The sequence below is a fragment of the Camelus dromedarius genome, chromosome 10, assembly GCF_036321535.1.
Source record: "Camelus dromedarius isolate mCamDro1 chromosome 10, mCamDro1.pat, whole genome shotgun sequence".
In the NCBI taxonomy this organism is placed as follows: Eukaryota; Metazoa; Chordata; class Mammalia; order Artiodactyla; family Camelidae; genus Camelus; species Camelus dromedarius.
In genome coordinates this window covers 37,111,746-37,125,872 of record NC_087445.1, presented here as the reverse complement: position 1 = coordinate 37,125,872, position 14,127 = coordinate 37,111,746, and the positions used below count along the sequence as shown (strand labels likewise).

General features: G+C 39.6%; 1 protein-coding gene across 1 annotated transcript in view; it reads left to right on the top strand.

The window, feature by feature from the left end:
- TRPM3 (transient receptor potential cation channel subfamily M member 3) overlaps positions 1-14,127 on the top strand; it is a 724,277-nt gene that overhangs the window by 506,083 nt on the left and 204,067 nt on the right. The window contains exon 6 of the mRNA XM_064490266.1: positions 6,292-6,463. Coding sequence (XP_064346336.1) covers positions 6,292-6,463 — 172 coding nt within the window. The remainder of the gene's footprint in view (positions 1-6,291; positions 6,464-14,127) is intronic.

Sequence of the window (14,127 nt, the reverse complement as noted above, 5' to 3'; positions counted from 1 at the left end):
ATAGTTTTAAAAACACATTCGTCGTCTCACAGTTTCTGTGGATCAGGAATTTGTGAGTGGCTTATCTGGGTAGTTCCGGCTCGAGGTCTCTCTCAAGGTCACAGTCAAGGTGTCAGTTGGGGCTACATCCTTGGATGAATAGGGCTGTAGCACTCTCCTCCAAAATGACTCACTCACATGGCTGTTGGTTGGAGTTCCCGCCATGTGGACCTCTCCAGAAGGCTGCCCGATTAACATGGCAGCCGGCTTCCCCCAGAGTAAGAGATCCAAGAGAGAGCTGAGAGGATCCCTTTTATGACCTAGTTTTGAAAGTCACACACCATCACTTCTGCTTTATTCTACTTAGAAATGAGTCACTAAATCCAGGCAGACTAAGGGAAGCCTTTTCAAATAAGTTTTGAACATATTTTTAAATCATCCCACGGATTCATGGTGGTTTCTAAAGCGGGTAACCCCTTTCAGAACTCAAGGGCCTTTCCCATTACCAGTAAGCCTTGTGTCTGAACGGTACACAGTCCCCTCAGGACACGGCAGAGGAAGGTGAGCCTCTTCGAGTAGAAAGCCTGAAATGAGGACGGTGCAACGCTCTGCAGCCCATGAGTGGAGGAGCGCATTTTCAAAGTGCTACAGAAACATGTAATTGCTCCTCCTGTGGATTTTAGTGAGAGTCACGCAGCTAAAGTATCTGGGCACTCTTTGGAGGTGGATCCATGGGTATGCTGGTTTCTTGTTTGAATTGCTGAGCTGGAAGGCAGCAGCTGGGTTTCAGTATGACCCTGCTTTATATCTGGACTTACAGCTGAGCTGCCTGAATGGGAAATAACAAGCCAGTGTCTCCAGTAGCTCAGGCCTCACTACAGTTTTGAGGATACACAGTATCTTTCTTTTTCTTTTACTTTTTCTTTTTTTTTTCTTTTTTTTTAGTTCATTCTCCCAGTCTCCTTGTTTCTTTATCTCAGACACAGAGGTTGTTTCCCATATCTCTGCAGTATACCCTCATCCCTTCCAGAAGCACATGCCTGATCGTAAAAGAACTTTGCCACTCCTTTTGTTTCTCTCTTCTCAAACCACACACCCCATTTTCCTGCATGCTGCTGCCTTTTCTGATCTCTGTCTACTGTAGAGTTCTAGAGGACTCACCTGGAAATAATCTGATCAGCTGTCAGAAGGATTTTAATGCCCGGCTGAGCTGGACAAAAATGTCCAGCAGTAAAACTAACCATAATACCCTTTATAAATTTAGAGTCAGGCAGGATCTTCTGTCTTCCATCTAACCATCTCCTGGTCTGTAAAGGAACTGAAGATCTACATGTGGTTTAGAGGGAACAGTGTGGTTAGTGGGACCAAGACTCTTCACTTCTCTGAGCCTCTACAGTTTTGTCTTTAAGATAATCATGAAATTGATTAATTCAGGGGAAAGTATCTATTGCAGTGCCTGGCTGACAATAACTGATCAACGAATGCTCATTTTCTTCCTGCCTAAATTATCATCATAGTGAGTACTATTAGGAGGGAAAGAATGACTCAGTAGGCTACTCGTCCCCTACTCTGCTATTGCCTGAGAAAGGCTGATACACACCTCACCAGGCATTAAGTTCTGGGATTGCAGAAGGCCTGTGGCTGATGACTCAAAAACCTGACTGAGCTCAATTCATTTCTGTTCAGGAAGAGTCACAGATATCCAAACTGCCCTTGCATCATAAAAAGCACGACAAAATGGAAGAGACACCAAGACATAAATGAGCTACCTTTTTTTTGTAACCAACACATCTGGAAGGTCATTGTTCTGTACTAACCTGGAAAAAGCAAACGTGTATTTTAATACAGGCTCTCCGGGCTCCATTTTAGAGGTAGAAAGACTTCAGAATTTCTAGACACATTCTCTTCCTTACAGATGAGAAAACTACCATCCAAAAAATTTCTTTCAGTAAATATATTTTGAAAATTTATTGTGAGATATGACTTAGATGCAAGATTATGTATCTCCTCAAGCCAGCCCACTACTTACCATGTACATTTCCTCGAGAAATTCTGAAGGAGTGTGTGAATGAATGAATGAATGAATTCAAAGACTTGCCCAAGGTCATAAATTCGTAATTAGAGGAATTAGAATTTGAACTCCCATCTCCTGACTTTTCACTAAATACTCTAGGGTGAGACCAGAACGTGCATGAAGGTAGCTAGGAAAAGTCAAGCAGGTGTCCTAGATCAGTTTAAGCCCATCCAGGGATGGATAAATGCAGCACTCTGGCCCCAGCATGTGAAGGATATTCCATTTTTCCAGTGTCTCTAAATCAGTTTTCTACTGGCAGTGATAATGACCCTACACATGCCTGATATAAAGGACCTCTGCCTCATTAAATCCTTGAACAGCTTCCACTACATTCCCTCTTTGTTGCAGAGTCAAGGTACATTGTGACCTTGGAACCAGAACTTTACCAAACAGCCAATACAAACTGGTGTAAAATGGGTGAAGTGAGTGAAAATGTCTCTTACATACCCTTGAGGGGCAAGCAAAAGAGGCAAAATGTCATTACTTAGAGGAAATGGCCCATGGTACCCAAAGAACCCTAAGTATCTAAAATCTATTTCTAAGCAAATTTCCCTTCTAGGGGTAGACTCCCTTGTAGCTACCAATCATGGAAGATCACTCGATATGTAGGCCTTTCAGACACCATTCAGCCTTTCTCAGCCCAGATTCCTCATTTGAACTACAAAACACAGAAAATTATTTGAGTACATAACCTGAACCATCCTGTGTTCTTAGGAGAGAAGGTGGTCCATTACATGCAAGGGGTACTGCAGGGCATTAGGGTTTGACACTCCCAGGGAACACTGGCTGAGAAATGTACTAGAGTAACCTGTATACCTACAAGTCATGAACAGGTCACAGTGGTTCTTACTATGCACTTAGCACATGTGCGTATACACACACACACACACACACACACACACACACACACACACACACTTCCAAAAAAGTCCTCTTTTTATGAGCTCTTAGCAGTGTAAGTGAATTCATTACCTCCAGAATTTTATCAGAGGGAAAATTCATTTGTATTCATGAAATACAAAGACATTATTTTTCTCTATTTGAAAAACATAACAGGAAGATCAGCAAATCTTTTGCAGATATGCAGATTGTAACTTGAACAAAAATAGGCCGCTGGTACATTTATTATGAAGAATATTAAGTGGATTTTGTAGGCAAGTTAGACCAAAACACTTTCCTCTGAAGCGTTTGGAAAGTTATTTCCAACTTTTCAGTTAATCAACAAGTATTTCGAGAACATCACCCTCCTGAATAACCTGGGGGGATATGCAAAGAAAAAACACTTTGCATATTTTACTGATTACTGATATTTTTTTCTTTTCTTATGTTGATTGATTTAAATCCTCGTGTAAAACAAAAGCCAATTACTTGTCTCTCGTTATTTCATTTTGGTCACTAGTTTGCAGTTGGAAAATCAGTTTATAGTTGCTAAAATCAAGCAGAGCTTGAGAAGGAATTCACATTTATAGATTGCCTGTTAAGAGCCAGGCATGGTGCCAGGTACTTTGCACATATAATCTCATCTAACCCCCATGAGGTAAGTGGTTTTATCATTTCCCTTTTACAGATTTAAAATGTGAGACTCAAATTCACACAGCTACTGACAGGATTGGGATTCAAGCAGATTTCTGTGGCTCAGACCTTCAGGATTGTTCCAAGATTTAGCATAGCTTCCTCCAATGATGACTATAAGATAAATTAGGACATTTTACTTATTTTTCAGGTTTATATCCTCTGTTATTCAGCAGACAAAAATCTCTGCCAAATATGGCCACCTTTAACCTACCTTCACATAAGATCAGAAGAAATGAGGAGCAGTTAATATGGAGGAATTAAAGTTCATGAGTGACACTGTAAACTTGACCCTCTTACTGGGACTGATTGAAATGTACAGTATTCCCAAAGAGCTGGCGTGCCATGTTTCACAAGAAAAGAAGGTTAAAACTCAGAAGACTGAAGCACCCATGTCCTTAGAGTCCTGTAGTGGGGGAAACATATATAGAATATAGTCGGGTGATTTAATTATGTTCTTTTATTCTCAGATGGTGATGAGTACATCAACTTGGCCCAGAGTCGTTTCACTCCTCTATTCATTTGAAAATGTCACTTTCACTGATGGTTTTTAATTAGGTTCCCAGGAATTAGAAAACATGTCCCATGTCTCAGCTAGAACAAGTGCCTGGGGTTCACCATCATATATAGTTTAACCTCTAGAAAATCCAGTGTCCCATGCCTCTCACAGAACTGCTGTGGGGTTTCCTCCTTCTTGGCATGAAGCCTTGGGGAGATGCTGTTAGGAAAAGTAATCTAAAGCTTTTTCTTTTGTTCAAAAGTACAATGCAGAGGCACTTTAAGAATAGGAGAAAGTCTTTCTGCTAAGCCTCTTTCAACAAAGCATTAATATTTATTAACTTGCTCTCTGCTGTAGAATGAATGTTTTATGATCAAAAATGAGTAACAACAAAATGGGAATTTTAACCACAAGCGACCTACTCTTCCAGTGATAAAGAACTCAGGATGGGGTTTGCCAACCACTCTCTCTCTGTTTAGGGGGACTTCTTATTCACTCATCTAGACAAGGGAGTAATTGAATCCTGCTCCATGTGATTACTGGAAACAGTCAGTAATCACAAAGTTAGGGGCTTCCTTTATCAATCAGAGCCAGCTAGAAATAAGCTATGAATTAATGTCATATTAATGCCACGTTAACTAATAGGCACATGTATTGAAAGGACTGAAGGGTATTTCAAAAGCTCAGAATTATACATTTTAAATTTAGATTAGATCAATTCCCAAACAATTCAGACAAGAAAGGGTTTTTTTTTTTTTGCAATTTTGAACAAAAGCATATCTGTCTCAAGTTTTTTTAAATTAATTCTTTCACTATTTATTGAGTAGATTCTGTTTGCCAGGGACGTAGAAATGTAGGGTTTTGAAATCACCATCAAAGTCTAAAATAGGGCTTTTATGAGATCTTTCCAGTTGACAGCTACCTTTACTAAATCGCTTTGTAATTCCTTTAGCAAACTACTCAAGTCTTACTACAGCTTTTCATGGTGAGTTATTATATACTTAAGATGAACACGAGCATCTCAGCTCCATAATTAATGTACACACTGCATAAAGGCACAGAAATAAAAACCTGTTAGCATTTATTTCTGTCCTGTCAATTTCAGTGATTCAGTACAGAGATAACTGTATGGGGAACATGTAACAGTGAGTTTGTTGAATGTTCCTTTTCATAGTCTTGTGTGAAATTTCTACCTACATACTTTAAGAGTAGATTTCCAACACATCTCTTGTTTCCATTGTGGCTAAGCAGCTTGGGAAAAGGGAATAAACGTTGATTTTAGAATCCAGCAGACCTGGGTATGAATTCTGGTTCTGTGTATAGTAAACTTTTATAAAATCTACTTAACCTGTATTTCTATTTCTTCACTTAGAAAATAAACATAATAACATCTACTTGCAGGATTGTTGCAAGGAATATAAATAATGTATATAAAACAGCCAGCTCAAAATAGGTTTTGCTTTTCTTTTTACATAAAAACTCTGAAAGGCCACACTAAGAATTGTTCTGTTTTATGTCATGTAATTCACCATGAAATTAAAATAATGCAACAAAAAAATAAGACGAGATAAACATTTTGGGCCTGATTTATATTTGTCTCATGAGACTTATTTTACATTCAACATTTCCACTTAAGGTGTCTAATAAGAACAGTGTAGATTTTTAAATAACAGACTTTCAGACTGCCAAACGAGCTTGACAGAAAAGATCACCCCCCTCTCCCATCTCCCACCCCTACCATACTCCAGCATTGTGATTGCTCTTCTGTCCCTGTTAGAGTACGGACATGATGGAGAGGAGAGAGAAAGAAACAAAATACCTAAATTTAAAAATTGTTTTGGATTCATCAGCATGTAAAACGGTCAGCTTCAAAAAACAATCATTCACATGCCAGTTTTTGAGAACAGTGAAAACACAAGGTCTACTTTCATTATGAATCCAGAAAATAAATAAATACATAGACCTTTAAGTGTAATCTTAGTTTGAATGGAACATTTACTATAAATCTTGATTCTACCCAAAGTAGTGTTAGGAAGAGGATATAGATTATACTTTTGCTGCACCGAAGAGTTGATTACCTTTCTCTTTTTCCTGTCTGTCTGGTTCTCCTTTTCATATTTCGCTCTCTTTTCTCTGACTTCTGCCCCTTCCTTTTGAAATTCTGCAGGTTGTCCGGCCATATCAGACCATGTCCAATCCCATGAGCAAGCTCACGGTCCTCAACAGCATGCATTCCCACTTCATTCTGGCTGACAATGGGACCACTGGAAAATATGGAGCAGAGGTGAAACTTAGGAGACAACTGGAAAAGCACATTTCACTCCAGAAGATAAACACAAGTAAGTCGATACTGTTCCCACTCGTGCCTCATAGGAAATATGCTGAAAGGGAGTAAACTTGAGCAGATTTCGAACACAGATCATCATTTCTATCAGGCCAGGGGCTTGAATTAGAGGAAGTCAACTAGAGGAGGACAATCAGAGGCATGAGAAATGATTGCACAATTAATGGACTCAAGCTCAGTTATTATGCATGAAAAAATTCAACCCCATATGAGGTTTAGGAATGCAGATAAGCTTCTCTTTCCAGACTTTTCCTCCATCCTCAATAGTCTAAGGAGGAAAGGCACCCTGGAGAATTTTTTTCTATTTATTAAACTATGTTTGGTGGTTAAAAAAAAAAGAGAAAATCAGATTTTGATCTTTACATAGTTCTGGCTGTGCAAAGGCATTTCGAGGGAATTGACGTTCTCTCAACTAAAGCATGATGAGTAACCATCTTGCTGAAACTTTAATTCTTTTAATTTTACGTATTATTCATTCATTGTCTCCAGATACACACATATTTAAAAATATGTGTGTATTTATGGGTGCCACACAATACATATCCCATGGTTACACTAAAATTATCTCCTAAGTGTTTATGTGTTCTATGCTTTATTTATTATGTACACATTTAGCTATGAAGAGGTAGCATTATAAAAATAGCAGTGCCCCGCCCAAGTCATTAAATGGCTTGCATTTAATATTATAGAACTATGAAAATAATATACTGTCCCTCCTCACAAAGTAAAATTCGATTTGCTTTCACAAAGTAACACCTGGCTCCATGGCAGGCTCAAGCTTTGTGGTAATTGTATGTTCCATCAGGGGAACTTGGATTTAATTGATTGAGCTTACAAAGCCTGCAGTTCCAAATAACAGAAAATTCTCTTTGGCTATGTAAGTTTTCAGAAGTTCAGTGTCACGTGACTCAACATGTCCAGATGACTTTTCTCATCTCTAGTATTTTCTCTGCATTTGTCCGGATGGATTTTGCTTGCTCTTACCCGCTCTCTCCCAGAACTGGGGTGTCAACCTGTTGGACTACAACTTCTCTTTCCTAGGCTCTCTTTTCTGGTTCCACCTTTTAGGAACTACTACTATTTAAGCAGTCATTTTTCATATCTTCATCTTTTTCACAGAGAGGTCTGGAATAATACATTTGGGTATAGGCCTGAAAGTGTATTAGAAAATTCTCTTCTATCTAAGAATCTTCAACTATCTTTGGAAAGAGAAAACACAGTATTATCCCAGGGTAAACATCTTTTGGGAAAAAAAGAGTAGAAAAGACTAGAAAGTCCATCCAGAAACCAGTGGAGATGAAAAGCAACAAAACCACTATAGCCAATGAGAGATAGGTTTTGTTATACTAGAATTGAACCTTATTACCATATTTGATAGAAAAGGCAAATCTTACATAATTAATAATACCTATGTAGGGTTTTATAGGCTATATAGCATGACTTTTTTTATATACAGCAGTTTAAGAATGAGCCTAAATAGGAATAATCTGAAAACTGAAGATGGTGGGAGGAGGGTAGACAAAGAGCAAATGCAGGGTCAAGTTCAGTGCTTAGTAATGAGACTAAATTTGTCCAGACACACAAAGCATGCCATTGTGCCGGGGTCTTGGTGGCCGCTGCGCAGGATAGTCATTAGTGTGAGGAGGAGAGCTAGGTGCATGGTTGTGTAAGTTACACACTCAGCTAAGGTGGTGCCAGCAGGAGTTAAAACCCAGCATGGCTCTGTTTGAAAGCCCTGTGCCTTATGGGCTGCTCGAGGAAAGAATACTTTTTTCTAATTGGTTATCTCAGAGAGAGCTCCCTTTTGTAATGTATGTGCCTGGAGGAGCATCTTTCTCCAAAGCTCACAGAGGTGCTGTCTGCGTGGATGGCCCTGCAGGGGAGGCTCAGGAGCTGTGGTCAGACCTCAGTGAGGAGCAGAGCCCAGCAGCACAGAGTCAAAGGGCAGGCCAAGGCTGATGGTCAGGACATCCGGGCTGCTGGAGGAGCCAGGACCCCATGCAGACGCCCCATGCAACTCCTGTGATGTTGGACCCTTGCAAGAATATCAAGGCAGGTGGTGGCAGGCAGGCACGTTGACAAGTGGAGTCCCAGTCAAGGGTCTAGAGTGTCACGTAGGGGATAAGCATAGACCCAGGTCCCCAGGGGCACGAGGTCAGAAAAGCTGGCTTGCAACTCCTGAAATGTTTCCAGTCCACAGACAGGATGAGGCCTCAGATCTAGGATAGAGGCTGAGCCCCTAGGTTGGGTTAAGTGAAAGTAACTGGAACAGGATGAGGGCAGAGAGAGGAAGAGAGTCATTGTAATCATCATGATTTATAAGTAATGTTCCTCCTCACTTTGAGGACTCTATTTGAGGCTTAATAGGAATTCACAGGCTCCCATTCAGTACAAATAATTAAATGGGCAGAAGAGGGTTAAAGATGCCCAGAGAAGATTCCTGAGGTCATGGGCCCAAGAATTTGCCACAAGCTCTAGTGAATGATGCCATGAGTCAGCTCTTCTACCAGTTCTATTCTTGAACTCTGTAGTGGGAGGGTGACCAACTTGTCCCAGTTTCCCAGGGACTTTCTTAGATTTCTCATTGAGAGTCTCATGTCCCTGGACCCCTTCATCCCAGGCAAACCAAGATGGTGGGTCACCCTCCAAGTGAGTGACTCATGAGTTACTCTGTTTCTTTTTTTACTGCATTCACCCCACAAGGCAGGGAAGGAGCAGCAAGTTCCTCAGAATTTAAGGAGTGACCCACACTCCAGGAAGTAGAGCAGGACCTTGAGATCTCCATTCAGTGAGCAGCAAAGCAAAGTGCCCACTGAGAACCCAGGAGCCTCTAGCGTAGGACTGACTGAGAAAGAGGGGGAAAAGATTGACTTGGTTAAAATAGAGCACAGCAGGTGTAAGACTATTAACCTTTCATGTAACTCTGCTGTCTAATCTGAACATGATTTTTTTCTCTGTATCATAATTAGCAGCAATGTATATTAAAAATAAGTTTTTATTCTCTAATCATTTGAAAAATCTCATTTACTTTTTCATTTCCTTCTTCAAAAGTTGAAGAAACCTAAAATACAACAGTGGAACTCAATTTCATGAGGCTCCAATTTAGTCTCCTGAAAATTAGACCCTCTACCGCTGTATCACAGGAATACTGCTCACCACCTATTACACTTGGGATGACCCTGGAGAAGTCTGAATACACTCATTAAAGTTCCTCCTCAGCACTTTGGGGTGACCTGCATACCACAGTAATCTTTCCACAAGTCTTTTTTCTTGCATAAATGACATAAACTTCTGAAGAATATTTTCCTTTATTGAGCAAATCCTACTCAGGAGACCTTTAAGCCCTCTCTCATCAACATGCCAGTTACTAATAATGACATATTACAGGCACCAGCACATCGGACTTTTCTCAGCATTCTGGCATCCCTTATCTCATCTCTCCCCACCCTCCACTCATTCCTGCTGTCAGCAGTCCTCCTGGAAGTATTGTCATTGATTGCTGAAGAACTTCTCTGTTTGTTAAGCAGAATCCTTTCAGACATGAGTGATTACCTGCTTAGGAGCACTCTTCCACCTGTGATTTTCTAAACCTCAAATTGAACGTGAAAAGCCTCAAACAATCCCCACCATGTCTTTAGTAAACAAATATTTCTTGAACTTCTATTATGTACTAGTCATAGTTAAGGTTTAGAAAAGTAGCAGTAGACAATTCATTGAGCTTAAGTCAAGAGGGGCAAATGGAGAAATAAGTAAGTAAGTAAATGGGTAAATACATGATGTCTGGTAATAAAAGAGCTGTTAAGAAAAATAAAGCAGAGGGAGGCGTGTGTGTGTGTCGTGGGTATGTGTTTCTACATGCACGCACACATGTGTGTTATGAGGATGGCTTAGATTAGATGGGCTGGAGTGGCCTCTTTGAGGATGTGATGTGTAAGCAGAGACCCGAATGAAGTAAGAGCCACCACTGGAAAGGGGTTCTGGGGAGTGTGAGCAGGAACAAAGGCTCTGGTATTTGATGAAGATCATGATCTTTGTAAAGAGTTGGATTTTACTGCAACAGAGTTTTGATCTGGCAAGGTACAGGATCTCCCTAATGGATTAAAACATCGCTCTGCTGTTGTGTGCAGAGATCAGACCGAGGTAGGGGGCAAGATTAAAAGCAGGGAGATGTTTCAATAGGCTAGTGCTGAAATGTAGGTGAGAGATGACAGTGTTTTTGAATAAGGATGTCAGCATTAGAGGTAGTAAAAAGTGGTTATATTCAAATATATATATTTTTTTCTTAATCTTTTTTAATGTGGTAAAATATACATAACATAAAATTTACCATTTTAGCCATTTTTAAGTGTACAGTTCAGTGTCCTGAAGTACATTTACACTGTAGGGTAATCACCACCACTCTCCATCCCCAGAACTTTGCATCACTCCAAACCAAAACTCTCTACCCATTAAACACTAACTCCCCTTTACTCCTTTCCTCCAGCCCCTGATAAGCCCCATCTAACTTTATGTCTTTATCAACTTGCCTCTTCTTAGTACCTCATGTAAGTGGAATCATACAATATTGGTCCTAAGATATATTTTGAAGGTAGAGCTCAAGAGGGCTTGCTAATGAATTGGGCATTCAGGGCAAGGAACAGACACATCAAGGATGCTGCACAGTCATCCTTACAGACACCAGTGTGTTCTTAAAGGAAGGGGGCTAGTGGGAGCTCCTAGGGAGTAAGGAGTAAATTTTTACACAAAGAGAAAGGAACTGAGGGCTAATCTTGAGGGGATTGGAATAAAGTCCTTGAGAGGGAGGGAGTTGATGAGGTTCAGTACATAAAGGGAGAACATGCCTTAGGAGAACAGAGGGAGTGCCCTCCTGTATAGTGGGAGGTAGAGCAGAGTACATGGGTGCAGCAGGAGCCAGAAAACTCTTACTCTTTCAATACTGTTGTAAATATATTCTAAACAGTAATTGTTCCTCCTGTCTGAGTAAAGAGTGAAAGGGAGAAAATTTAATATTTCTTTGGGGAGTCAAGCTGTTCTAGTGTCTTGGAGCAATCATTTGAATGCTACCTAGATTTGCTGAGAACTCTCTTTGGTGGAGGTGTTTGAATTCAGGCTAAATGTGAATTGACCCAGAATATATCTTACAAGTTTAGATTTGGGCCAATATCAGATTTTCTTCTTATAATTTACCATTTTCTTTAAAAAGGAGATTGGAGGAAAGGAACAGAAATGTAGTTCTCTTGGGGCTCTATTTGATTAAAGTGTTACTCTTTAGTGTTTGAATTTTATTTTAGGTTTGGCTGAATGCAAAGTTTTATTCAAATTATATTTCTAATTATATTGTGAACATCAACTTTGGTTGTAGGCAATTTCATTATGAGGCGAGAATTTTCTTTGTCATCTTCATACAATAAAGTGAAATCTACATCTGACCAAATCCAGTCTAAGGGACTATGTCCCATGGAGTCTTTATAGATACACAAGTTTGGAGTACTAATTAATGGGGACGTCTGGGTAGGTTTAGATTTGTGTAACCAGCGATTTTACTATTATCAGGGTTTGCTTGGAAGAGGATTTGATGGTCTGCACTTTCTTTGCCCCAGAGTAACAACTGACATTTGAACGTAGCCTCATCTAATGAAGCCACCAAGAATACTTTTCTCTAAAGTCGCAGGTTAAAATGGGCTTGGCAGTTCTAAGTAAACAAGTAGCAGAAATGATCGCAGAATTCATAAAACACAATCAAATTTGGTATTGGAGGATATTGCTATTTAGAGTTCTCTGGGTGGGAGGGGGGGAAACCCAGATGTTTTATTATGCAGTCCCTAAGCCAGCATACCTGTTCATATGACTGTGTGCATACTCACACAAACTAACAAAAATAATAATGATAATTATGTCTCCTAGTCGCACAGAATGTTATCCCTGATAAGTTATTCTTTATTGTAGGAATAGACATTTCCCCTTTGCACTGAGTTATTTGGTACATGAGCCCTATGAACAGGCTAATGCACAGAGTGATGATTCATTGCAGGTAAAGTCATACTAGTTCTAAGAGATTTTATTTTAAAACGATCATCTCTGTGAGTTGATAGTCATCAATTTAAAGCATTTTGTTTCAATGAAATCTCCATAATCAGGAAAAGTACTCATAACTGTATCATTTATATCCTAGTTCCTTTACCACCATTTTTTGGTGATAAATCTTAGACACGGCTATGGCAGTTTTCAACTAGGGTGACGCTCCCTTCTAGAGGAGACATTTTAAAGTATCAGGGGGGTTGGTTGACACAATTTCTACTTCTCTGGAATGGCATGAGAGAGGAGGCAGGAATGTGACTATTCTACCTTGTGCAGGACAGTTTCACATGAAGACTTGCCTGGACCAAATGCCAGTCACATCCCTTAGGAAACACTACTTCGAGTATGTTTTTTTGATTTTCTTTTTTTAATTCAAATCTTTCCAATAGCCCACACCTGATTTGGCAGGGCCATAACCTTCCAAGATACTCTGTCCTTATTTAAAGACGTAGAAGCGGCAGCAGTAGTGGGCCAGCACTGAGATTTAAAATATCTAACAACCTGTGAAGACTTTAGTATCCTCAGTCAACAGCATAGGATGGATGTCAGCCGTGGCAAGTCCTTCAGATCCTAAATCACTTGCTCTTGGAAAGTTCTTCCTCATATCCAATTTCATTTGTTCTGAATCTGTTCTCTTCTGGGTGAGGAACAAAGTCATCATCTGTGGTTAGAGCTCCCAGTGTATTTGAAAACTGTAAATGGGCTTGATTGACCTTTCTGCCATCATGGCTCTAAGGAAGCTACTTTTCATTTGAAGAGACACACCGACCTGCTTAACAGGCAGAACTGACTCAAGAAGTAAATCAGATCAGAATATCTAGTTCAGCAGCACCTGCTCTTATCACCACTGCTTTGTATGTTTCAGCCTCAGTGACTCCAGAAATGTGCTCAATGCTGGGGAGCTCTCCTGTCAGAGTCTTTTATGCTCAGAGAAATCCTCCAGTCCACAGTTATTAGCTGACTTGGGGGTAGAGGCAGAGGCCCGAAATATGGTTGCTCTACCTGTAAGCCCCTGGAGAGCCTACTCACTAGAATTCATTGTGCAGGGAATATTTTAATAAACCAAGGTTCCAGGAGAATAAAGAGTTCAAAATTGAATACAAAGAGACCTCTAATTTTTCATCTGTAAATTACTGAGACTTATTTTGGAAATAAGGAAGTAGGCAGTAATATAAATCTTGAGTGAATGAATAAATTCATGACATAAAATACCATAAAGCAGTGTTTTTTAAAAATTTACATTTCATTTCTGGTTTGTGCCTCTCATTTCCCTGGACTGTAATAGACCCCTTATACATATTAGTATTTTTCTATTGTTAAATTATGAAGCCAACTTACCCTAGAAATTGACATAGATTAACTAAGGAGTACTATTGTCATCCTTACTATTAAATCCTTACTATTTATCAACAAATTTTCTCTGACTCCAAAACTAATGTTAATGGTATGCACAGTAAGTGCCCAATAAAGAGTTGTTGATTTGGCATAAAAGAAATTTAAGTGATTTGTTATTATAAGAAATGTGTGCATTTACAATTCCAAAAAAAATCCAAAAATATTTTAGCAACAGCAGAATTATTG